At 41.8% G+C, this 25,293-nt stretch overlaps 1 protein-coding gene across 3 annotated transcripts in view; it reads right to left on the bottom strand.

Annotated features, from left to right (window-relative positions):
* Window positions 1-25,293, bottom strand: part of NUP214 (nucleoporin 214) — a 78,816-nt gene that overhangs the window by 40,869 nt on the left and 12,654 nt on the right. For 2 of the 3 annotated variants that reach the window (XM_034793842.1, XM_034793840.1), the window contains exons 11-24: window positions 22,993-23,154; window positions 21,341-21,821; window positions 19,445-19,620; window positions 18,134-18,225; window positions 17,420-17,509; window positions 16,889-17,038; window positions 16,461-16,619; window positions 13,055-13,158; window positions 12,313-12,495; window positions 11,319-11,404; window positions 11,127-11,210; window positions 8,313-8,558; window positions 7,062-7,223; window positions 5,233-5,341 (exon numbers count right to left, since the gene is read on the bottom strand). In XM_034793842.1, coding sequence (XP_034649733.1) covers window positions 5,233-5,341; window positions 7,062-7,223; window positions 8,313-8,558; window positions 11,127-11,210; window positions 11,319-11,404; window positions 12,313-12,495; window positions 13,055-13,158; window positions 16,461-16,619; window positions 16,889-17,038; window positions 17,420-17,509; window positions 18,134-18,225; window positions 19,445-19,620; window positions 21,341-21,821; window positions 22,993-23,154 — 2,284 coding nt within the window. The remainder of the gene's footprint in view (window positions 1-5,232; window positions 5,342-7,061; window positions 7,224-8,312; window positions 8,559-11,126; window positions 11,211-11,318; window positions 11,405-12,312; window positions 12,496-13,054; window positions 13,159-16,460; window positions 16,620-16,888; window positions 17,039-17,419; window positions 17,510-18,133; window positions 18,226-19,444; window positions 19,621-21,340; window positions 21,822-22,992; window positions 23,155-25,293) is intronic. The other variant, XM_034793841.1, reaches the window with a different exon arrangement.

Raw genomic sequence — 25,293 nt, 5'->3', positions numbered from 1 at the left:
TGCCAGGTACTGAGTTTTGTGACAAGGGAGAGGTCTCAGCTGCTGGAGGCTTTTTTGATCCCATGTCTGCAGAATCCAAGGTTGAGATGTATAACACACACAGCACTGGAAACCCTTATCTTACTTTAAATCATCATGATGCAAAATACAGCAAAAAGGAGTTTGAAGCATCCTGATAGGCAGCATCAGAGAATGCACTTTCCCTTGTCACTTTCAGTCACTGGTATCAGCTGGTCAAGGAAAGTGACAATTTCCAAAGCCAGTGCAGATATGAAAATCCCCCAGTGAAAGCCCGCTTTCATCAGCAAAGCAGGATTCCTTCTGTTACATGGACAGTTAACTTACTCAAACATCAGAGGGGTAGCCATGTTAGTCTGAATCTGTAAAAAGCAACATCTGTAAAAAGACTTGCATCTGAAGAAGTGAGGTTCTTACCCATTAAAGCTTATGCTCCCGATACTTCTGTTAGTCTTAAAGGTGCCACAGGACCTTCTGTTGCTTTTTACTCAAACACTATGCTACAGCCATAAAAACTTTCACTTCTAGCTTCTTCTGCCTCCTACTGGCTACATACAACCACATATCCCCACAGAAAAGGAACCCCTGAATTACAAAGGTCCTTTCATAGACCTGATCTATTCCAGTTTATAAACTCCAATCTTCTCTGACGGCTACCAACCAGGATATTCATATTCTCTCCTCCTGCTCACCACATGAACTCACTCCATTGAATGTGTTAAGCCTTTCCTCCTACTAGGTCTGTTTAAACTTTATGTTAAAATAGCTACAGACTAACACTTTAAATTTAAAGCAAACAAAAAAAAAAAATCTAAAGGTCCTTGAATACTTTAGATTTAAAAAATTAAAGATATCTGCTATGATTTCATGAAACAAGTCGACTTTAAAAAAAAGATACAGACCACCTTTTTCCAGAGGGTCTCAAAGTGCTTCACAAAATACTGTGCCCTCTGCACAGATGAGGAAACTGAGGCAGAGAGGTTAGTAACTTGCTCAAGGTCTCTCAGTGACAGAGCGCCAAACGAAAGTCAGCCACTAGATAATGCTGACTCACTGAAGGCACTCTGGTTACATAGCACACATCAAGTATAAGGCAAACATCTTGTGCATGAATTGCTCAAAACTATGTCTTGAAGTTTTGTGGTGACAGACTAGAACCTAGTGATAAAGATGCAGCCTCACTGTGTGGTGCTGGATGTTCTTTGGTATAATATATATAGAAATTAAGAGACTAAAAAGACTCTCTGATTCAGCCTTCCTTTCTCCTTCTGCTGGAGCAGTACAGAATGTCAGCATACAGGAGCAAAACACTGTCATCATGCGCTGAAGTAAAAGCCAGATCAGATTTGTCAGCCATTACCTTCTGTATTCATGAAGGTTTTCCAAACCAATTTTAATCATAGATTTATGTACAGAGATCATCTCAATTTGTACATTTCTCTGTTCCTTTGTCAAATTACATCCAGAGATCACTGAAGACATTTCAGTGATTTACTCTTTGCAGTAAGAACTTAAATTACTTTTAGAATCAGCGAAAGGTATAAGTGTATCATCTGCATGTAAATGATTTTGTGCAACTCATGACCTTAACATTTATCAAAAAAGTTCTTCCCAAAGGGGAAATGATAGTGAGCCATTGATATTTTATTAGAAGGATATGATTTCTACTCACTCAGTGTAGCTACGCTCGCTTGATCTGATCAATGTTGGTGCCATAGATAAATAGGATGTTTATTAAAAAGGTGCCAGATTGAAGGCAAAGCACAGAGCAGGTAAAATACAGGTAGAAGTGGAGCAAGCTTCCCCACATTGTCCCACAATGTTCTGAAGGGGTCACTTCTCTGATTGAGAGGAAAGTTTGGTCTTCAAACTCCTTTAATCCTTCGCTCCTCTGATGAAACCATTAACAAAGGCCAGTTTGGTTCCAAGTGTGGAGATACCCTTTTTTTTTTTTTTGACGAGGAGATCAACCATACACTAAGAAGTGGACTGAGGCCACCGGCTTGTTTAACTACAGGCCACAAAACCCCTGATAATGATTAGAAATCACTGCAGCTCAACAACCCAGAGAAGGTGCTGCTGTGGCAAGAGAGAAACAGGATGCCTAAGTAGCAAAAGCATGACAACTTTGATCACTAAATAAGGAGCATCCATCCAGCAATGTGACCGGCTAGCATGGGTTCTATTTGATAGACTTTTTAGATGGTACATTTTTAGGAGGTCTGTTATTCAAAGGCTTTTACAGCCTTATTGTAATATAAAGGTACATGGCACCCCATGAATTATAGATACAGATCGATACTGTAAGTCAAAAACTATTTAAAGCTAAAATAGTTATATCATAGAGGTCAAGTTAACACTCATCCAAGATGTGCATCAATTGTTCATTTTGAATACAGCACTCCTAACCAGGCTGCATAACGGTGAGTGAGATGATCATTGAGGCAAGAGATATAGTTTTACTCCTGGGGGAATTCTACGCCACTGCGCACGTGCATAATTAATATGCCACACATTTTTAATTTTGTTGTTGTTGCAGAAAATAGCTTCTGCTGGAAAGTTGTTGCAATTCTGCCTTTTGCCCACCAGAGGGCACTGTGGTGCTAGAACACAGCAGTCACTCCCAGCCAGCTAGGGAAGAGAAAGAGCCTGCAGTGCTTTCTTCACAGCGCCTGTCAGGCCAGGTCAGGAGAAAGGGGATATGGGGAGACAGACAGCGTGGAGCTTCTGGAGGGTCAGACTGAGGTTCATAAGGGCTAGTGGGGGAGGCCAGACTGAGGCAGGGGCTGAATGGAAGTGGAGGCACAAGGCCACGGTGAGAGGGAGGTGCAGGGCCACATCGGGGAAGGGGGATGGCTGAGTGTGGACACAGAGAGACATAAGGATAGGGGAGAAGGGGTGCAGGCACACATAGGGATGAGGAGATGGGATGGCTGAAGGGGTGCAGGGCTACATGGGGAAGGGGGATGGCTGAGTGGGGGCACAGAGACACACAGGGACAGAAGAGGGGGTGCAGGGACACATGGGGATCAGGGAGTGGGTGTCTGAGTGGGGGTGGAGGGATACATGGACAGGGGGTGCAAGAACACAGGGGCAGATGTGTCTGACTGAATGGGAGAGGCTAGGGGTCAGCCAGGGTCTGCATGGGGGAAGGTCCCTAACAATCCCTCCCTACCCCCCACCCCCAAAAACTGTTCCATACTTTTCCCACCCAGACCCAACAACCCTCCAAGTTCACACCCAGGCTCCTTTCCAGCAATTACTTTCCTTTCCCCCCCGACTCCCCAAGCCTTTGCACTGCGTCTGAGGGGTGCAGGAAATATGGTTCTGTATTGTAGTTTAGATGTATTATTACTCAGAGTTCTGTATTAATATGCCTAGCAAGGAATCTATTTGTCAAAAAACATTTCCCAAATCTTTTTTGTTGTCTGTATTGTTACAGACATATTTGCTGACAGGTATTTTAAAATAAATTACCGAAAATAATAATTGAAACTGGTGTGATTATATTGTGTTGTTTTGACATAAAATATGCAGAATTTTAAAATATTGTGCACAAAATTTAATTTTGGCGGCACAGAATTCCCCAGGAGTAATAGTTAAATCAATTTACACGCAACCAACTTAAATCCCGTCAAGATCACTCCCACAGGCTCATCCCAATTTGGCTTTTGGCAGGAGTTCTGGGCACTGTTATTTGGTAGTGTACAGCTCTTCAAGAAAATACTGCCTTAGAGGAAGGCAGTTGCTTTTAGGGAAAATGAAATACTAAAGAACTTCTGAACCTTCTCCAAGTGTAGACCCTCCAAGATGGACTCCCAGGAGGTGAGCAACAGCTGGTGCTCACTATTACAAAACTCCTTTTCCAAGGCATTCTGATAAACTATTTCAAAGGAATTCTGCTTTCCCTTCTCCATCAAAGAGAGGAATAGAAAATACATGAAATCCAGAAGTGGCAAACAAATAGTTCCAAGAGGCGCATGTCCAATGCACACCATCGTCCAGGATAAAGCATTTGGAATTCTAGACAATTTACATTGGAAGCATATGGTGAATTTATCTCCTTTTGTAATACCATTTTTTTTTTAATCCTAGCAGGAATACAGCATAATCCTTAACTCCTCTAATACTTTTCAGTGGAAATCTCTCCTCCCTCACTTTAAGAAAAAAAAAAAATCATTCATCTCTCTTGAGATTTCAAGGTCATTACCAATACAGAGGAAAGAATTAGTTTTGTGACTGGTGACACTGCTTGGTGAGAAGAGAGAAATCCCTGGAATGACCTGAGCTGGCTGTGGGATGTGGAGTATCGGAAGGCCAACAGCTTCAGTTAAACTCATAGGGGAGTCAGAACTGCTTGATAAATTGTAAATTAAACAGTTAGCACATATTCGTGGGTTTCTGTTGAGCAGGACAGCCTAGCATCTGGATATATTTCTGGGGAGCTCTGTCCCTAATTAATATTTAATCCTTGATATATCAAGGGTTTTCTACTGTGAAGAAATTCCAATGATGCAAGTTACTAGAGAAGCTGGAGTATAAACTTAATCCTTCAGGGCAGGAACCCAGGGGCATGAGATTAGAGAAGTAAACTACAGAGCAGATGTTTTCTATGGTAGAAGGAATAAACAGGAGAGCAGCCCGACAGCTCAAACACACAGAGACCCAGTCAGTTGCAGATGCGTGTGTTTCCCCCCCCCCCACTCAAAAAGTAGAGGATACATGCAAAAATACTAGTAACTGGGAAGTGGGGACCATATAGCAAAGTTTCAAGCTTGCCACTGAGGTAATAGGATTCAGAGTTTGCATTAGCAATGAAACCATAGGATCTAGAACTATAACAGAAAGGGGATGTACCAACATATTTTATATTTACATACAAACTAATAATGAATTCAATACTGATCCACTAGCCTAGATTACCAGGACTCAATCAGAAACTGGAAATTTCTTGTTTAGGCAAATCATGTAGCATGTCCTTGAATGACTCAGGGAGGACAGTACCTGCCACCTCCCCCCAGCACCTCTCCACAGACCTGCGTCCTAACAAAACAGCAAGGAGCAGCTGTTCATTCCTGCATTACTCCCCAAAACACTTCCACTGGTTCAGACTATATGAAGCAGTAATACTGCCCCCTACTGGCAGATGAACCTTATTGCAAGGGCTAATTAAAGGAACATTAAAATGTAGAGAAAGGAAAATCATTCACGCACCCTATTACTGCAGAAACAGCAGGGGCTGAGGCATTGTTCTTCAGTTCTCGCACGTTCACCACCTGAGGGACGTTCTTTAGAGTTGATTCAGTCAAGGAGGTGCTGACTGCTTTAAGAGTGAACAGAGATGAATCCCACCAATTAGCTGAAATATTCCTCTGCACATGGTTCGTACAAGTATCCAGAGGAGTAGCTTCTTAACTAGACCACCACCTATGTACACCTAGGAGGACAGGGGAAGGAATCTGCAGTACACTAGCTACAAGGGAACTCCTGGTCTATTCATATCAGCAGAAACCATGGATTTGGCTCAAATTTGATATGGATAATTTATTGCAGATGAGAAAATTTGTGACTTATGATAGCACATCTAGGATGTATATAGAGTTTTTGACAACTATGCATGGAAGGACATTAATAACTGGTGTGATAACTGGTATCAATACTTGACAGACCTCCTGATTGCAATTCAGAATTCTGGCTATTTTATCCTTGGAACTGCGATTATGATCATATCCCTTTCCTTTCTCCCATCCCCTCCAAAAAATATTTCTGTGGAGAATAAAAGTCTATATTAAGATGCCACAATTATACTGTAAAAGAATGGCACATATAGAAATACCTATTGAGTGTGCATGATTGCTATTTTGGCCACATAAATGCATGCTCTATTTGTGTAAATGCATATATTCAAATATTAGTCCTAGGTGTTAAAAGTAATTTTATGTGTCAGTTTGTGCGGCAATGTCATATAAACTTTACTATAATTTATACTGTAATTACTCTGTAGAATTACTTGTAGTAAATTAGTTAGATTACATTGTATTATAATCTAAATTAGAGTAATATAAAGTAGTTTACCGGATTCTGTAATATTTGGAATTACTGTATTTCGCATTGAGAGATTTATAGAGAGTAAGTCATACTTAACACAAATCTCTCTCACCTTGCCCTTTCGCCCTTTCCCTTATTAACTTCTGGGATTAATAAAACAAAGAATTTGAAATGCCTAATTTACTTTTCCAGTATTCATGCTGTTTATCTACTTTTTGCAGTTCCATTCATGTTGGACAAGAAAGACTAGTCAGTTTCCTTTTTGTACGTAGCTGAATTTTATTATTTCCTGCAATGATTGGGTGCTACATTGGTGCTGATTGGATGTCTAAATCCAAGCAAACTAAAAAACAAAAAACAAAAAAAAAACCCTCATATATGGAGATTTTTCTATTAACGTCTTCTAAAACCCCATAGCCAGGTTTAAGGACTAACCTACCTGACAGTGTTCCTTTAACATTAATATTAAACTGCTTTAAAATATACATCTTTTAATGTAACTAACACGGTGAAGAACTATTAGGATGGGCAACACATCTTTTCCTTTTACCTTTCATTAATCATGGAGGATTTTTACATATAGATTGGTTATTATTTTAGTTGTGCAATAGTCAACCCTCAGGAATTCCTTGGGGCTTATGTATATCAGATGATCGTAATGTTAGTTTTTGAAGATATATAGTCATGAACTCCTGTGTTTCTGCATAGATTAAAATGAATATTAAATAGCCCTGGGTGTTGATTCTTCAGGCATTTTTTTCCTGATAGTTCAAATAAGAGAGAAGGTCTAGACCACTGGCAGCATTGTGTGGGGAATAATATACAGATCCTGTACATATCAGACCTGGCTTATGCCGAGGTCAATGATTTCTTACCCTCAAAGGCATTAAAAAAAAATCTATTAAATTCACTCACTACATAAATAAAATAAACAAATAAAACCACCACACACACACAGAAATGCCCAGACTTGAGTCAGTTAACTTTAGTTTTACCTGGAGTCTGGCTAGCCATCTGTCTTCTCAATGCTGCTGCAGCAGCTGCTTGTGGTGCTGGGACGGTGACAGTGGGAGCAGGGGCCCCATGTTTCACAGTCTTTGTTGCAAGCATTGTGCTATCTGCACCGTGTGGAACGATTCTGCTTGAAGACGTAGGCACTAAAAAAAAAAAAAAAAAAAAGATACAGTTCATTGAACTCCCATGAACAAGGGAGACTGAAAAGCCCCACTAGAATATACTGACTCTTTACAAACTATACACTATATACCTGTTCCCTCTGAATCCTCATATAGTCAGACAAGACTAATTTACAACAGTCAAGCAACTAGCAATTCATCAAATCTGGCAATGTTCACTTTCCCATAACTTCTAATGAACTGCATGCAGTGGAGCCCTAATCAGCTATCTTTTCAGCATAAAGGGTGTGTCAAATTGCCAACCCTTAATCTTACTCCCTTTGGAAAAACATAACCCAGTTCATACATTAATTCCTTAATAAACCTTAACAATTAGAATGTCATCTGCTGAAAATACTCCTTCTCAATCAGCTACCAGATGTAGGCAGTCACATAAAGGCATGGACATATTGGCTGACTGTTTCTCAGTCTGTCCTTATAGTCATGTCTATTGACATCTTGCTTAGAGGATCCCTACAGAAGTGACCACAACTCTTCTGGGTGTGGAGAGAAACCGAACACACACAAGCAGTCACCTTACTGGCAGACGCTGGGATGCGAAGTATTAAACCTGGCTACACCAGTTGAAAGCAGAAGTCAGACACACAAAGCTACAAACTGAGGCCCTCAATATGCATGTCTCCCTTGTAAGATTTTATACTTATGGCTCAGAAAGGTTCATCCATTTTTACTGTTGGGGAACCTGAGGCACAAGGAAGTCAAGTAACTTGCCCAAAGTCACACATTAGTGGCAAAGGCAGGAGTCTTGACTTTTCCTCCTGTCCTCTAGCCAATAGATAATCTTAGTTGAATTTCTCCGTCTTGATGTAAAAGGCCCAGGCTATAGGAAAAGCACAATAAAGTTTCCAATGTTACTTCAACACTAGTGGCCTGAGTTCAAGGGGGCTATAATTCTGTATTGTTAATTGCTCTTGGCGATTTGGCAACATGAAGACAGACACCACAAAATCATTTCACCTAGATTTGATGTTATGACAAGCACTGTAGAGATTAAAAACCATCAACAAGGTCATAAACAAGAAGGGGAATGCAGTTCCAAACTCTACTCACTTAAAGTGCCCATTGTGAGATGAGGTTTACCAAATGGTGGAGACTGTGCCATTAGACCAGGCTGAATAGAGGGAGTACGGACTACAGGAGCATGTCGGGGGACTTGGACTGGAGCAGCTTCCTCTTCCTGCTCTACGACCTGTGAATCGTCATTCTCCAGCGACTGGGAAATGGAGGATGTTGAACTGACTTCATCCAAATCTTCATAATACCTCAGAGACAAGAAGGCTGATCGGGAGAGACTGGCTGCAATGGGACAAGAGCCACATTATTCTGTCATCCAAAGCCAATGAGGGTGCTATTTAATCTCAATGGCTATAGAAACACCATGTCTATAAAACTTTTGAATGGTCTCATTTTAACTTCATGGTGCAGAAGCTGACTTCTCAACTCTGGCACCACATGCCGTGTGGCCTGGCGTTACATTAAGGTAACCTGCAATCACCTGATCCTTTCAAATTAAAAATAAGGGCTGCTTTGTTATACTCTTATAATGGATTGGGAGAGACGTTACTTACGGAAGAAGCAGACGAGAAATATTACATGCTTGAAAGTTACCAGTGCGGACATTGTCAATGAACCTTTTTTGGCTATAGGAACAAAACTGAAAGGGGGTCAAAAGTGTCTAAAATAAGGAAGAGAGCCTGAAGACACTCTTCTTACAATGACATCAGCGCCCCCATAAATGCTGTTAACTCGCATGGTCTATTATGAACCGCCCAAGGCACACAGGGCCGTTGGGGTTCGTCTCTTAGGAGCCTGGGTGCCAACGACCCCCAAATATTGTGATACTGAGACTGATTCAAAAACTATATTGGAGCAGGTGACATTCCAAGGCTTCCCAGTGCCATAAGAACCATTGTTCTGACTTATAGGAGCCATCCATCTGAAAAGCCACCCATTGTGGTTATAACAGATGGAAACCCTTATTTTTAGTGTCTGCCCCTATTGCCCTGAGGGATCTGAAGGTCACACTTGAAACTGACTGGTTAATATGCAAATTAGGATTCGTCTCAATCTCCATATTTGTTACATTTAGTGAAAAAAACCTTTTCTTCACAGTGGCATTCAGCGTTCGGTGTTCACCAAGTGACGTGCCACCTGGTGGGGTAACGAGTGGGCCAAGAGTTCTTTGGAACTCTCAAAGCGGTCATGATAAAGCAAGAGAAAACCCTAGCTTTCAAAGTGCAGGAGCTGTTTGTGATCCTGAGATTCAGGTTTCAATCTCAAATGACACTTTGAAATTCCCCAGCCATGTGTGCAGCGAGACAGCATTTAGGCTGCAGAAACGCAGTGCTGGTAGGAAGATGGCGGCAGGATGGTTGCAGGAGCAAAGACCGGCACGGAAATATTGGCAAGGCCAACAGTAGTAACCTGCGATGTCGGTGTGTATGATAAGCTGTATTGTTGCACCATTTCTGGAAGTTGTGTGGTGCTAAGGCAATACTTTCAAGAATGGCATAAAGAGCAGCAGATTATCATAACATGGAGTCTGCAAGTGTCTCCACACTTGAAGATACTGAGAACCATCCTTAAAATAAATCTAGTTTAAAGGTTTCTTGTTAATCACGTTTATAAGTTTAAACCTCACATCATTCCTCCCAGTCTCATGTAGAAACTATTGTAAAACAGTTATTCATGAGCCATGTCTGTATCAGTCTCAAGCTACATTGTTATCTCCTTGACAAATCTGAGACTTTAACAATGAAGTACAATATTTATGGTTCTTAGTACTGTAAGTCTAGTGTGAGGGAAGGGAAAGAGGCAGGAACTTGCTATCAGACTGCTGCTTCCTGCAACCCTTTGACTGCCTCCATCTCAAGATTTTAATGACAAATTGTTCTCTGCTGTTATTGTAAAGAAATGGTTCTTTGTGATTTAATATGCAAGACTTACACTGAATAATAACTACTTCAGAACAAGAGCTACTGGTGGTTGATGCTGAAATGAGTGCCACATACTTTGATTAAATTAGAGAACATCAAGAAAAGAGGCATTTGGTTTTAAACTGCAATTAAGAGACTAGACACCCATCTTAAAAATCTCTCTTATGAACAAAAGCCGTAGAGAGAGAGAGAGAGTGTGTGTGTGTGTGTGTGTGTGTGTGTGTGTGTGTGTAAGGGGGGGTTGCACATATATGTGTACAGTACAAAGCTTAATGATGCCCTTCCCATGCCTTAGATTGTAAGCTCTTTGGAGCAAGGATCACCGTTTTGGTTTGTATTTGTACAGCACCTAGCACAAAGGGGTCCTGGTCCATGATTGTAGCTCCTAGGTGCTAGAAATAACTCACCCACTCTGCCATAAAGAGATATTTAGAATTTAGTCAAGCTTAAATCACGTCTAAATATTTAATATTTTGCGTGATCATGGTTCACAATTAGTTTTACTTTGCGTTTTTGTGAAAGGGCTTATAAAAGCCTTCTTTGTATTTTCGCAGTGTAGATGCATTACACAGAAATAACCAACACTAGTATGAAGAAAACAGTTAAGAATTAGGGATTCCCTCTAACTTTGCCTCCATTTGGTATTTAGGTTCCTTTTCTTAACAGTTTAGCAAACAGCACTATTGTTACTGAAAATAAGAAGGCCAACTTTGAGGACTGGCCCTTAAAAGGAATGCTCATTAGTCTAGTCTGAGCAGGGAAAGGAAGCTTTTAGCTAGAACTAGTTCAACAGAAGCCCATTATTTGGGGAAGTGATGAATACAAGGGGCTAAAGTAGGAATGTTTCCTTCTACAGATAAGGCAGGATATTAACAAGTTCTGGGGGAAGACTTGCATGTTTCAGATTCCTAATGTATCAAAGGTTTACCTGGAGCAGTGGATCTCACAGGTGGAGTCTTCCTCTTGGCTAGGAAATTCCTCAGCTGTGCCTGTTTAACTGGGGACAATTTAGCTGGAAAATGAAAAAAAAATCACTAGTCTATAGAAACCAGTTGGAGATTCTATTACAAGTCATTTTTAGAATGTGCAGGTGGGGGAAAAAAACAGAACAATGAGTTACCAGGTGCTTTCGGCAGGGGCTTGGCATACGATTCCAAGGTAGTTTTCACCAAGGCACTGCGCAGGCTCTCAAGGTCACTGTCAAAGCTGAAACAAGACAGTAGTGAAACAAAAACCAGGTACTGCATATCACTGCCCCACAGAAACAGCTGTATGGGAAGGAGAAGAAACCACAGGCTCACATGGAAACACCATAATTTGCTGCCCAATTCACCAAGGGCTAAAGGACACAGAATTGACCATCTGCATATGCCTCAATGACACTGTTTTACAACAGCCATTGTTGAATGCCACCAGAACCTCTTTAGATGTTGCAACATTTAACTGCATGCACCAAGACCTTAAGTTACTTATGGGAAAAAAAATCAAATGGCCAATAAATTCCCTCTTGTCCTGAATTAAAATTCTATTGTAATCTTCACGAGACATGACAATGATAGATCATTTTTGAGGCTACATTTTCACAATGTTTTCATTACTATGAAAGCCCATCTTTCACAGAGACACACGGATATATTAAAACAAGCTACCACAAAATACGACAGAATTAATTTTCAAGCCGATTTGAGGAGCACTTGTGTTATTCGTGAACAAAATTTGCACATTTACAACCAGTACCCATTTTTGAGGATCTCCCCCTCCCTTCCCATCTCCTACACTCAGTTATGATATCTACAGAGCATGATTGTTAAGTCTGTCTTGGACATGCACTTCCAAACATTACTATTGGGAAAAGCAACAGAGGGTCCTGTGGCACCTTTGAGACTAACAGAAGTACTGGGAGCATAAGCTTTCATGGGTAAGATGCATCTGAAGAAGTGAGGTTCTTATCCACGAAAGCTTATGCTCCCAGTACTTCTGTTAGTCTCAAAGGTGCCACAGGACCCTCTGTTGCTTTTTACAGATTCAGACTAACATGGCTACCCCTCTGATACTATTGGGAAGAGACTTAACTCAATACACTTCCTGGTGCAACCTCCAATTATTATACATACCTTTGAGAACTGCTAAGAGAAGACGTGTCACTAGGCATACTCCATTGAGAAGTCTGATTATATAAGCGGAGCTGCTGCAGGCTGTCCACCAAGTGATTCAGCCTCTTCCTCTGCTGATTAATTATTTCACGATTATTAGCAAGTGTGTTAAACAAAGTCTCTCGCTCAGGAACAATCAGGCGCCTGGTAACATCAGAAAAAAGAAAAAGGAAAAGATGAGAACACCACTAGACACCTAGCTGCAGGTGCATGTGCACACACACAGAAAACTGGTTTATTTCACCTACTGACTTAAGTGGACTTCACCCCCCCCAAACCACATTTTGGTTTAAATACCAAGGCAGCACAGGTCAGTTGTATATTTCTTGTTGTACACTGTAAATTTATTCATTTAACATGTAGGTACTTGTTCAACAAAAGGGCTTCATTACCAGTCTCCCCTGGATTTGTTTAGTGCATACAAAGCCTATTTTACAGGCATTTCGGAAAGTGGAATTTACAGCACGTACAGAATTTGTTGGAAAGCATATAGCAAAGTCAGTCACAGTTAAATAGTCTGCAGTCTGAACTTTTAAATACAGGTAAAAATGGCTCAGTCAAATGTTGTTCATAAACTCTTTGAAAAAGTTTTGGAGTGGTAAGCATAAAATGCCTTTTGTCTATTTATTAATGTCCCATTCCTAATTCATTAGTGTGCTCCTTAGACACAGACTAATTTTCTATTCCAATTTCACTCACTCACTTTTGGTTTTTTTTCTGTTCCAGATGCCGGTCCCACTCCAAATCCAGAACATCATTCACGTCTTGAACAGCAAACTTCACATACTGGTGTAAGCGTCTAATTTCCTACCAAAGGGGCGGGGGGGGGGGGGGGGGGGAAAAAAAAAAAAAAAAAAGGTCATCTTTCAATTCTCTACGGGAAACTCGAATCCAATGAAGTAAATTAAAGACCCTGTAAATGAACCAAAATAAAAGTCATGTGGGACACTCTTACATATTCACATCTAGCAAATTTAAATCAGAATGGCAGAACCCTATACAATGGAACTCTGTTTTACTAATCAAATCTGTCACTAGCTTAATGTCTGCCCTTGAGCAAGCCAACTTCAGTACCTCAGCTTCCTGCTCTCTACCAGTGCAAAGTGTTCAAGATGAAGTGTGTTACAAATGCCAAGTATTACACAGATCAAACCTCACTTTTCTAGAGCCATTTCCTACTGATGATGTGCTTGCCCCTGGTTTACATTGCTGGTTTCTAAAGGTAAAAAGTGATCAAAAACTCAAAAACTTCAAGTTCTGTTACCTAGGTACTCATGTGTCCCCCATCCCCCCAATCACTCAAGGATCTGAGCACTTCCCAAGCACTTAAAAACCTCTCCTCCCAACACCCATGTCAGGTCAGAAAGTACTATCTTCACGTTACAGATAAAGCACTGAGGCATAGGGAGATTAAAGTGACTTGCCCAAGGCCACAGAGTTCATTAGTGTATCTGGCAACAGAACCCAGACATCTTGACTCCCAGTCCAGTGCGCAAATGTAAAACTACCCTTCCGCCCTGCCTTCATTCTTCTCTCACATGCCACAGCATGGAAATGCCTAGTAGAACGCTGCCTTTGGGCAGTGGAGGTGCATGCAATGGGAAGTTTAGTTTTACTGATTTCAAGAGTGCCCATTCAAATATAAATATCAAAATGAGGTGGGATGCCAAAATCTATCCCTGTGGCAGGATTCCATTGTAACTGGTTTTAAGATTAGCACAAGGCTCTAGTAAGACAGACCAGGCCAACATGAAACTGAGTCAGCGCTGCTGCTGACCCAGGGTTATACACTGAAAAGCACAATTCCTCCGTCCCATAACTATGAGCACTGATGTAGCAACAGCTCTCAGGTGAGTGAGTTGATGTGTTCAAATGTCAAAGAAACCCCATGATCTTTAAAACCCTGTTAAAAGCTCATAAGAAGTTGGTCAAGTGGATATTCTGATGCTAACATTCTGCATCCAGGAGATGTGAGAATGGAACTGGCTAAGCAAAGTTTCACAGACAAAAAGTATCAAGAAGATGGGAGACAGACTCTCTTTCAGAAAGTTTAGCTGAAAATCCTATGTCCCTACTCCTGTCTCAATTTTTCTGCTTCTCTCCCCGCTTCTGCCATCCTTCCCCATGTTTGTTTTTCAAGGTCTGTGCAGTCAGCTCTTAAAAAACAGGTTGTCATACCTTTAAAGTCACAAAATGGAGAAACGAGGCAAGCTGGACCGTAAAATAATCTACAGCACCCAGGGGAATTTTAGTAAAATCTGAAGGAAAAAGTGGCTATTCTTTTCACTACAGCAATATATGAATAAATATATTTATGGAACATATTCTTTTCCTGGTCCTGGATGGGATTCCAACAGGCCCCATGTCAGCAATGAACAGTATACCAAAATCAAAATGGGGTCTCTTTATATAAGGACTACATACAAACATGCAATACTGTGAATTAGGAAGGTAGATATTTTCCCTTTAATAAAAATCTGAAATTGCATGCAAAGTGGTGCACTCTGATGTGACGTTAACTGTCATACCATTAATTTTTAGTAGCACAAAACCATTTTTAATTACTATAACACAAAAGGTACCCTCAACTGCCTAGTAAGACTCCCTGAGATGAGCATGCTTTGTCTATAGGGAACCAAGAACTAGATAAGTGTCACAATTATAGGGCACGCTTACTTTACTTTCCCTGATGTACTTGTCATAGTTTAGGGCAACTGTATCTGTGGTCCCCCACCATGGCCCAGTAAGGGCACCCACTCTTAGGTTTCCAGCGATAAGCCATCACCTCTCTTTGCGTGGAGACATGCATCGCTCCCCCTCCCGACTGGGGTTTTTCCAGGCTGCACACCCCAGCAAGCCAGACTGCCTACAGAGGCCTGCATCTGCACTTTGCTTTCTCTCCAAAGGCTATGAACAAGGTAACTGACCCCAGTTATAAGTTAACACACAGCTCTTTCTAAGCAAGCATAATTATTCTTACAATGAAAGCATTACAGAGAAAGCATTACTGAAAACTATAGAAGTTCCTATATGCATGCTAGAAAGCTTATCAGAGGTCACCTATCAGTCTTACGGGACCTCCATAGGCAAAAATTCTTGCAGCCCTTCCCAGGAAGGATTGAGGCCCAACTTGAAGAGTAGGTTCTGTTCATTTGCTGGACCAGAAAGCAGGCATTGAATCAATTTAAACCTCAGGCTATTTATGCAAAAGTCCTTTCTTTGTCAGTTAGCCTCTGGATAATCCAGTTTAAACCAGTATATGCTAGCCTCTCCAGGTGGTAGTATCTCTCTAGAGGTGCTACAATCAGAATGAATTTGCCTAATCACCCCCCCAACACACACACACAGTTTTTAGTTGCTGGACAGCTGTGGTCACCATTCCCCATGGTAGAACATATAATCCCTGGCCCAAAATGATACAATAACTTAATACAGTAAAATCTCCCAAAGATACTTCAGGAAATTGCCATATCTGTCATAGTACCTTTCAACATTGCCGGGGGGTGAGAGAGAGAGAGAATGTACTTTATCCTGATTTCTTTCAAAGCCTTTTGAGTATTTTGGGAAATTTTCCATTGCAATCAGGCATTTAGAACACCCTTTAGTTTTATGCTCTGCCATCCATGAAATTAACCACAATATTGTAAGCCATTATAAATCATCAAATTGCTCTGCAAAGCATTTGCTAAAGATAAAAATAATTCTGAAAAGATCATTTTATGAAGTGCTAAAAAAAAATTAACTGGCACTGGCCAAAAAAAATTCACTTAAGTAAACTTCATTGGTTAGACTAGGGTACTGGGAGTCAGGAGCTGTATTTGCAGCTCTGCCAATGACTCTGATCTTGGGCAGGTCACTTCACTTCTGTACGTCTCTGGTTCCCCCCATTTAAAATGGGGACAATACCTACCAATAGCAGTTTTAGGGGTGTAATGTCTGCAAAGTACTTTGAGATCTTTGAAAGACACTATGAAATCATACTGTTGTTACACTGTGCTGAAGCAATGTGAGTGTGGCAGGGCAAAGCTTCTGGGCAACCTACATTCAAGCCTCAATAGTTGCATTTTATTTTAAAACTCCAGTTTAAAGTTAGCGAGCAGGCTTTATACCTGAAGCTGTGCTTCACTTTTGGGGTCCAATGGTTTCTTATACAGCAGATGCAAATATCCCAAGTTATGATTTCTCTCGTTTTGTTCTCTAGCATCTTCCACCCCAGCAAAGCCCTCCAGCAGGGTTGTCTTCAGAATGCTGATATCTCCATGAAGGGACTGTGAACAGATGAAGAGATGAGCCAGATTTCAACAAAAGACCTTAACAGTGCCGTTTGCATCAGTATGTACGTGGGTTTCAGCAAAAAAGTGTTTACTTTCAGGAACAACTGGGTATGCCCACTCATACTGAAGCAGCACATCCAGACATCTCAGCTATATTGTTCAGCACTTAACAGGTTAAGCAAAGATGCCTATCCCGAAATGCTAGCCTTGAAGGTCTCAACCAATGCGCAAACATGTGGGAGAAGTTCTGCTGTGCTACTTACCTCTGTTGTTTCTTTAATCTCCAAGAGAAAGGTCTGAAGGTCATGAGACTCTGTCCGCAGCTTCTTCATCTCCTCGGCAGAGCCAACTTGGAAACAGGCATTAGAAGTTCTGGCTTTCAGCTCTTCCATCTCCTTTTGGAAATGTGCAATCTACAGAGCCAGATGGTAAAGGAAGTTCAACCACTGTGACATGACAGCTTTTGGAACAAATGTCACTGCTCTGGCGCTGGCTAATATATTTATACAGCCATGTGTACACGATAATTTACAGACAAAGGCAAGTCTCTTGCATTCCCTTCCAATCCAAGGAAGAGCGCCCTATATTCCCAACATAACTTTAATGCTAGCAGTTTAAGCAGCCAAACAGGGGCGACAGTGTTTAAAGAAGTGGTTCAGAGTATAATGGAAAGATCTCTCATGGTAACTAAGTACTGAAGGACACTAATGGAATATGAAAGAGTGACAGATGACCACATGCCTGTACAGTGATCATCTTAGAAGTTGGAAGACAAAAATCCTTGAAAATCTCACCTCCTCTTTGATTCCTGCTATGACAGGGTCCGAATCCTTCCACTGATGGTCCTGTCTCTCTAACCCAATGCTGGACAATGCTGACTTTCCCTAGAAAGCCAGGTGTTGAGAATGTAAACTTATCAAAATTAAAATCTTTATTACCAACTAACATCTGCTGCTAGAATATAAATTCTAAAGAATATATAGACTTTGTATATAAAGTCATTTAAGATGCATAAACTGTCCTATGGAACAACTCTCACAAACACAAATGTTCACCTAAACAATAAACTGAAAATGATATCTAAGCATTCAAACAATGCTGCAGAGATTTAACCACACTGAACATATTAAAGCTGTTGGAAATTATGGCTAAATCTTTATGCACCACTTGGAGTTACCCCTTTCACTATATTTTCTAAGATTGTTAAATAGTCAAAGCAGCGCAGAATTTTCAAAGAATTACATCTCACTGCTGATAAAAAGACGTGATTCCACATGTCCACACAGCACAAAGCATTAGCTCTGTTTATTACATCAGACTCCAACCCATGTCAGAGCTCCAGCTTCCCAAAATTACATAGCATATCATTCTAATTTTGGTAGTTTGTGACTTAGATCTTAGTTCACTGGTCCCTTGACCTAACAGCATTAAATCAGTCCAAGACTAAAGCAAATCACAGGCCAGTGAAATTTCTCAGCTCCTGTATAATCTGCTCAAGTTCTCCTAACCTGAATGGAGACGGATTTTGTTGCAGGCGGGGTGATTCTGGCTGTCTTCAGTAGATTAGATGCTGCAGGCACATTCTGAGCAGGCCGCGCCACTAGAATTTAAAGAGAGAAATAACTATAGACAAACACATATAGTTATCTAAAACACAGGTTGCTCATTGGAGCTGGGACATGCCCACTGTTGGGAACATTCTGATCACTAGACGGAAGGGTACAAACCCTAACAGCGCCTTTCAGCAAGTCCATCCCCGGAAAATGACGCATCTATCGACATCAAGTCAGCAAGGTTCTACAAGCCAAATCCATTACCCCTGTTCCCAGACCTCAGACACAGGACAGATAACTTGGAACTGGAGAACAGGTTCCAGGCTGGCAAGCATGTTCCCCAAATTCCACACACACTTTTTCTCTGTGGAGTAGTTTGGATGAACTTTGACTCTCATGAAAGTGAGACCTATGGCTAGACTGGCTATAGAACAGATAGGTGCTCCTCAAGAATTCCTCCTTCCCAACTGCAAGAGCTCTGCTAATACTACTACTCAGTACTAACATGCGACATCCTTTAGCCCAATGCTAGGATCCTGATAGAGCTTACTACACCTCTACCCCGATATAACATGAATTCGGATATAATGCGGTAAAGCAGCGCTCCAAGGTGGCAGGGCTGCGCACTCCAGTGGATCAAAGCAAGTTTGATATAATGCAGTTTCACCTATAGCGCGGTAAGATTTTTTGGCTCCCGAGGACATCGTTATATCGGGGTAAAGGTGTACTTTTCAAGTCTGACCTTTACCACCCCTGCTATTTCAATCCTGGACAACTCCTGCCAGAGACAGCTAGTCACATGATAATATGAGAAATGGAATAACATTAACTTGTTAACAGGATGAGATTTAGTTTAATTTCATTTGTGATCAGTTTGAACTCTGGCCATTTGAGATGGAAGGTAATGCATTAAGTCACTGCAGCAGAGCAAACACATTTTGACAATATAATGAGATGCATTAGTCCACTGAACGTGCAACAGCTTCTAGGTGAAGATACGAAGCTAAATGTGTTACTTGAGACAATGAATAGTTATCCCTGTGAGGAATGAGGGGCAAAGGGGAAACCTGTCCAGTCCCAGTACTAGGCCCATTGCACTATATAGTTTGCAGTCTGAAGATTGGGAGACTTCAGGAACCATAGCCCATCTGCACGAGTTGAAAGCCACACAGAGAAAACCTCTCATGCTCACTTTATACCTGGTAAGATAGAAATTTGCAAAGAAAAAGAAAAAAGAAAGAATCTAGCCTTAGCCTCATGTCATACTTGTTGCAGACACAGGGGTGGATGCCTTCATTGGGGTGGCAGGTGAGGCAGAGAGGGGTGTGGACTGGCTTAGGGGCCCTCCAGGAATAGGTTTGGAGGTAGTGGAGAATGAAAACATCGTGGAGCTGTTGTGACTGCTGCTGCCAGCAGAAGCAGACGTGTCTATGGCAGTGAACCTGAAAGACAAAATGGCAAATATTTCAGCACCCTGAACTGGACATAACTTCCTCTCATAGACCCAAAGCGAAGCATTAACATCTAAAGAGGAAACAGTTTTTAAACTTTGCGAATCAGTACTGGGACTCAATATCCAGATACCAAGTACTGTTCTAGCTGGGAGTGAAGATGGGAAGAAGCCGTTCAGGGAATATGGATGAGACTGCATAGCTGAAGGAGCAGGTGGTGTTTTCAGAGAATGGGAAATTGGTGAAAGGACAAAGTGGGCTCGGGGACAGTCACCAGATGGGGGCTTTTACACCTCATTCCAGAATGTTAGATTCAAGAGGCATATGCAAGCCAGACAATCTAGTCTGAAAAGATTCCGTGACTCACATGACATGGCTGCTCTAATGGGTAACTGCAGAGAATGTCATGAAGAAGAATGTTCTGCTGCTGCTGGTGAAGGTTATCTGATACTTGGCTCCTGCTGCCTCAACCACCAGAGCAGAACTGTGTGGAGACTATTCCGCACAGAACTGCCAGAGTTGCGTAGGAGTCAGCTCTGGATCAGGGAATTGTTCAATTCTAGGAATCATCCCACCCCCCGTTACATCAGGCACAGAGGAAAATTAACAACCAGCAGCCTTAAAACCTGAGCTATACATCAAATGAACCTAGTGCTGGCACTGTAAGGTGTGTCAGGTATTCCTTTAAAAAGGCAAATGCTGCAGGAGAACAGGAACTTCCATTTATCTTAAAAACCAGGACCAGCACTTGAGATGAATAATCAGCTGATTCAGGAATTGATCACCTTGTTTGTCTTTAACATTCACTTTAAACAAGCTTTAAAAGCTACAGCCCAAGATCTTAGTGGAAGTAGATTTTCTGATTTAAAAATAATTCTTAGAACCATTAGAAATTTCCTTATACCAATATAAAGAATTGATCTCATTAACCCCCTGCTCCAATTAACATTTCCCTTGGTGGTCTAGTCTCTTCCCTTTAAAGCAGAGTGAATTAAGCAAATTAAATATCTGTGAGAACAGACAGTGGGCTTTGGAGCCACAATAACTTTTTGCACCGGTGACTCAAATCCAATTCATATGGATACTGATCAGAAGCAGTTACCCTCCAATTGCTTGTGTGAAGTGATTTGGGAGGACTCAGGTCCAGCTCTCAATGAACAAATGTCAGCATAAAAAAAACCACTTACCTCTCACTGATAGGCTCAGTAGAGAGAAAAGAATGACAGGGACCTTGAAAACAATTACTCTCTCACCCCTAGGTCAGGGTGAGGCACACTAGTGAACAGCGGAGGAAGCCTGCACTGCTACTACCCATGCTGTACCTGCTCTGGACACAGAGAATTTCAAATGGCAATGGTGTTGAATTGGTACCTTTCACCAGTATTAAGTTAACAAAAGCCAAGAGACAAGATTATGAAAAAAAAAAAAAAAAAGATAAAAGCACTAGGTATATAGCAAGCTGGTGCTGTGCAAGTTTTGCTGCTTTATGAATACAACCTATGACAACTTCACTATTCCAACCTCGTACCGATGACAAAGCCTTGGGTAGAGAAGGCGATCCTCAGGACTCCGTCTGGAGCATAAAGGATCCCCTTAGAAAAATCACAAACTGGAAATTGTTTGATCTTAGTAACTATCACCACATGCTACACATTCCCAAACTGGTTTAACCACTGCCCACCCTTTACATAAGCCATCAGCTTGCACTTACTTCTCGCTTAGGTTTACTTTGACAGTAGATGCTGTAGGGGTGAAACATGGTTTCAGTCCGGCGGGTGTGGTAGACAGTGGTGGCACAGATGCGCTGTCTGTAGTTGGTTTAAAATTTGTAGATCCAAAAGAAAAGGAGTTGGCAGTAGCTGCCATGGGGCCTGCAGCGGGGGAAGGAGCCATTGAAGCTTTGGAAGAAACAGAAGAGAAAGAGAATGCAGCTGCTCCAGTTAGACTGGAACCCAGAGCTTGCTTGGAGACATCTGATGCAAAGGGATATGGTGGGGGGTCTCCAGACATCGAGCCAGACGTCTTTACAGCTGAAGATGTAAAGGAAAAAGTGGCTGCTCCACCACCAGCAGAAAGCAGACTAGAGGCTGAAGATGCAGGAGCAAGAGGTGGAGCTGAGGCAGGAGTGACAACTGGTGAAGTTTCAAACTTTGAAGGAGCAGGAGGTGTGGTCGGGGTTGTGGCAGCACTTCCTGGAGAAAAACAATTGGACCAAGTTAATATTCTATCATTAAAGGAAGGAAGTATTGCAAGCGGACAGTAAAAGTCAATCACACTACTGAGACTGACAACACCACGAAATGACAGGGAGGAAGGGGGGGTTTCAGTCTCCAAGTCAAACCGCTGAGATATTGAATGGACAAAGCCCAAGAACTGCTCAATACTATCATTTCCCCAAGCCATTCTGAATTAATTTAGTCCGGAATTTCCAGTGAAAAGGCTTCATCATTCCTCCATCAGTTTTGATGTAGTTTGTTTCATCCCAAATAAAGCAGCCTGCCAGTGCACAAGTCTACTGTGGATGCAACGAGAGGCACAATGCCAAACTAAGGCGTTCTGTTCCAAGAGGTAAAAGCAAATATTTAGATTTAAAGAAGAAACGGGTAGCTTTGCACTGAAACATCACTCCATGTATACAGGGAAGCGAAACAGAATGAATTAATCTGCCCAGGCTGGCACAAGGAGCCCCCTAATCTACATTTTACACACACTGTAATATGCTCAACATGCCTATTAAGACTATTTACTTCCCACCAGTTTTCCAATGCTATCGTTGCAGTTGATCCAAGACCTGTTTCAATAAGCCCTCATGATCACAAACAAAGCATCTAACGCGTGTCATGGCCCCATGCAGAAACAACATATGGGAAGAACACAAAAGTTCTTTAGGACAGGCACTCTTTTCGTTCTGTGTTGTATAGCATCTAGCACAATGGGACCCATGACTGGGAGGTCCTAAGTGCTACTACAACACAAGCGATACATAACACCACAACGAGAGTGCCTAAGATGCCTTCTTGAAAGAATCAGGTTATGGCAGTTGGTTTGCCACATAGTTGCAGCTCTGTACCCCAAAAGTGACTGGGTATAAGTGTACAGTTTGAGAAATGCTTTGGGTTCCTTCACCAGGACTAGTGAGTTTTATGTACATTCACACAGCTGGTGGAATGGAACCTTGAGCATGGAAACCATCATGAGCTGCTCCCTTCGCTCTATATGCTGGGGCACAGGCTTGTTTTATTCCACAAAAGCCTCCTAGTGGTCACCCTCTAACTACCTGGATAGCAAGCTTAACAGCTAAGTACTTCAAAGTGCCACAAATTAAAGCGCAAAAGCCTCTTCCCCACACGTGGGAGCACCCACCTGCTGATTTTGGTGCTCTCTCCCCTTCTATTGACAGTTGCTCTGGGGTCACTATGAGCGATCGGACACCTGGGTTTTGATTGATCATATAAAATGGACATAGCACTCCATCCGTAGAGAGCAATATTAGAACTGGAGCTGGAGGGAGGGTCTTCTCATCACCTGCAAAAGACCACACAGCATGCTAATGACACTGTCAAAGTCACCTGCCTTCATTGCCACCATCACCCCAAATCCCTCATATTTGACTTTCTTACCATCTCACATCAAAGCTACTTATTCTTGCCTATAAGGCTGTGCATATCTCTGCTCTCATCTTCCCCTACAATTGCCCCAATCCATCTACTTCACTCCATTAGTCTCTCTCTCATTCTTGACTTCACGGTTTTCTAAACCCATATATTTTAAGGCCAGAAGGGACCATGATTATCTAGTGTGACCTGCTGCTTAACACAGAGCATAAAGTTTACCCAGTAATTCTTGCATCATGCCTTCTATTATGCAGCCCCATATGTTTGAAACAGTCCTCTTGTCTTCACTCCCCAAGAGCCTATTCTCTCCTCCCCACAACACATAAAACCCCCCTCTCACTTCTCAGTAATCCCCATATCTGTCCTGTGTCTTGCCCAAGACTAAGTTCTCCTGAGCCAGAAACAGGTCTTATTTCCTTTTTGTAAAAATGTACAACTAAAATGCCATGCAACATTTTAAAAATAATGCCAACATTAAATACACACCCCTCTGGAGAGGACAGCTTAGTGGTCTAAGCCTCAGACATGAAATATCTGGGCTTCTTGAAACTACAGATTTCTTTTTAGAGTCTGCTCTGATTCAAATGTTTTCAGTAAGGTTAAAATCTGGGCCCCAAACTGCTTGTCAGATCTTTTAAAAATTTCCTATAACAGGTTTTTTTTTTTATGCTCCCTATTTATATTAAACACTCAGATCTAGGACACAGAAACCTCTATGATTGTTTTTCGTCTGGTTTATGGCTGCACATTCCTCTGACTTCCCAAGACCCTATTCTTTCTCCTATTAACACCTCATTGAGACCCTGCTGGGGAAGGTCATTTCCCCATGGAAACATGTCCACTACAGACTAGGGTTTCATACAAAAAACCCTGTTGAGGGTATGTGGCCCAGGGGGATTCCTTGGTTTTAACTGGCAGAGGGCACAGGGGTTGCACAGGTTTTTACAGGGACCCCCCTGGGTCAGATATATGCATAGTAGTTCCTGAAAAGGGCAGCATATAAGATCTCAGCCAAAAACCCAGAAACCATTGGTCTTCATAATCATTGCAAAACGTATCAATGGATAATATTTAAGGAATTATGCATCTATACTAAAAATTATGTTCTTAACAGGAGTTAAGGCAGGTTCACCAGGAGGTGACATGCCTCGGACATGTTCCTTTCAGACAGGAGGTAACAAATGCTTATCTCTCTGCCTGACCATGAGTATTGTGTGTTGCATGCCTCACAATGAATGCCTTTTTGCATACTGAGCCAGCTATCAGTTGAAAGATTGCAAAATCTACGAGAGAGAAAATCTACAGGAAAACAAAAATAATTAGCAGGGGGGTGTCCTATTTATGATTAAGATCAAAGGATTAGTCTGTTATATCAAAGAATACAAAGAAACACACAGGATCCTTCACCGAGGAGGAAAACTGACAGCCTGCTGTGTCTCATGAAAAAGGGGTCACTGCCAGTCTGGCTGTAAAAGTACTGGTGAGCAATACTTTATTAGACATGAGAGTATATCTTGTTAATTAAGTCTATGCTCTAGAATGTGTACTATGATTTATTTTATATGTAACCATTTGCTTCCAATAGTTCTACTTGCTATCTCTTGAATCTCTATTCATTGTTAAATAAACGTATACTTGATTTCTGTAGAAACACGTCTAAGTGTTAAGCGGAGCAGCGATCCAAAGTGAAACTGTTAAGCTGGAGTGCGCTGTTTCTTTGGCAGCAGCGAATTTGTGAATATCCAGTGAATCGGGGCTGGACATCCCAAGGAGACGCTTGGAGGGCTCGGTGGTTGAAGCATGCCCATCTCTAACCTGTATGCCTAGAGGGGAGCGCTTGTATTGTCTGCAGCTGGTGGAATTGCGGAGCTGACCCCCAGCAGGCATAGACAAGGGCTCCACATGCTACAGGAAGCTGGTAGTGAAGTGCCTCTCAACTCTGGGAACGCCTGGCAGAGCCGTCCCTTGGGTAGGGCAAATCACGGCGACCGCTCCGGGCCCCGCGCTTTAAGGGGCCTCACGCTTCGACATCACAGTGTCAGATGGGGTG

This window comes from Trachemys scripta, chromosome 17 (assembly GCF_013100865.1).
Source record: "Trachemys scripta elegans isolate TJP31775 chromosome 17, CAS_Tse_1.0, whole genome shotgun sequence".
Taxonomy (NCBI): Eukaryota; Metazoa; Chordata; order Testudines; family Emydidae; genus Trachemys; species Trachemys scripta.
This window is presented reverse-complemented; position numbering and strand designations above follow the sequence as displayed.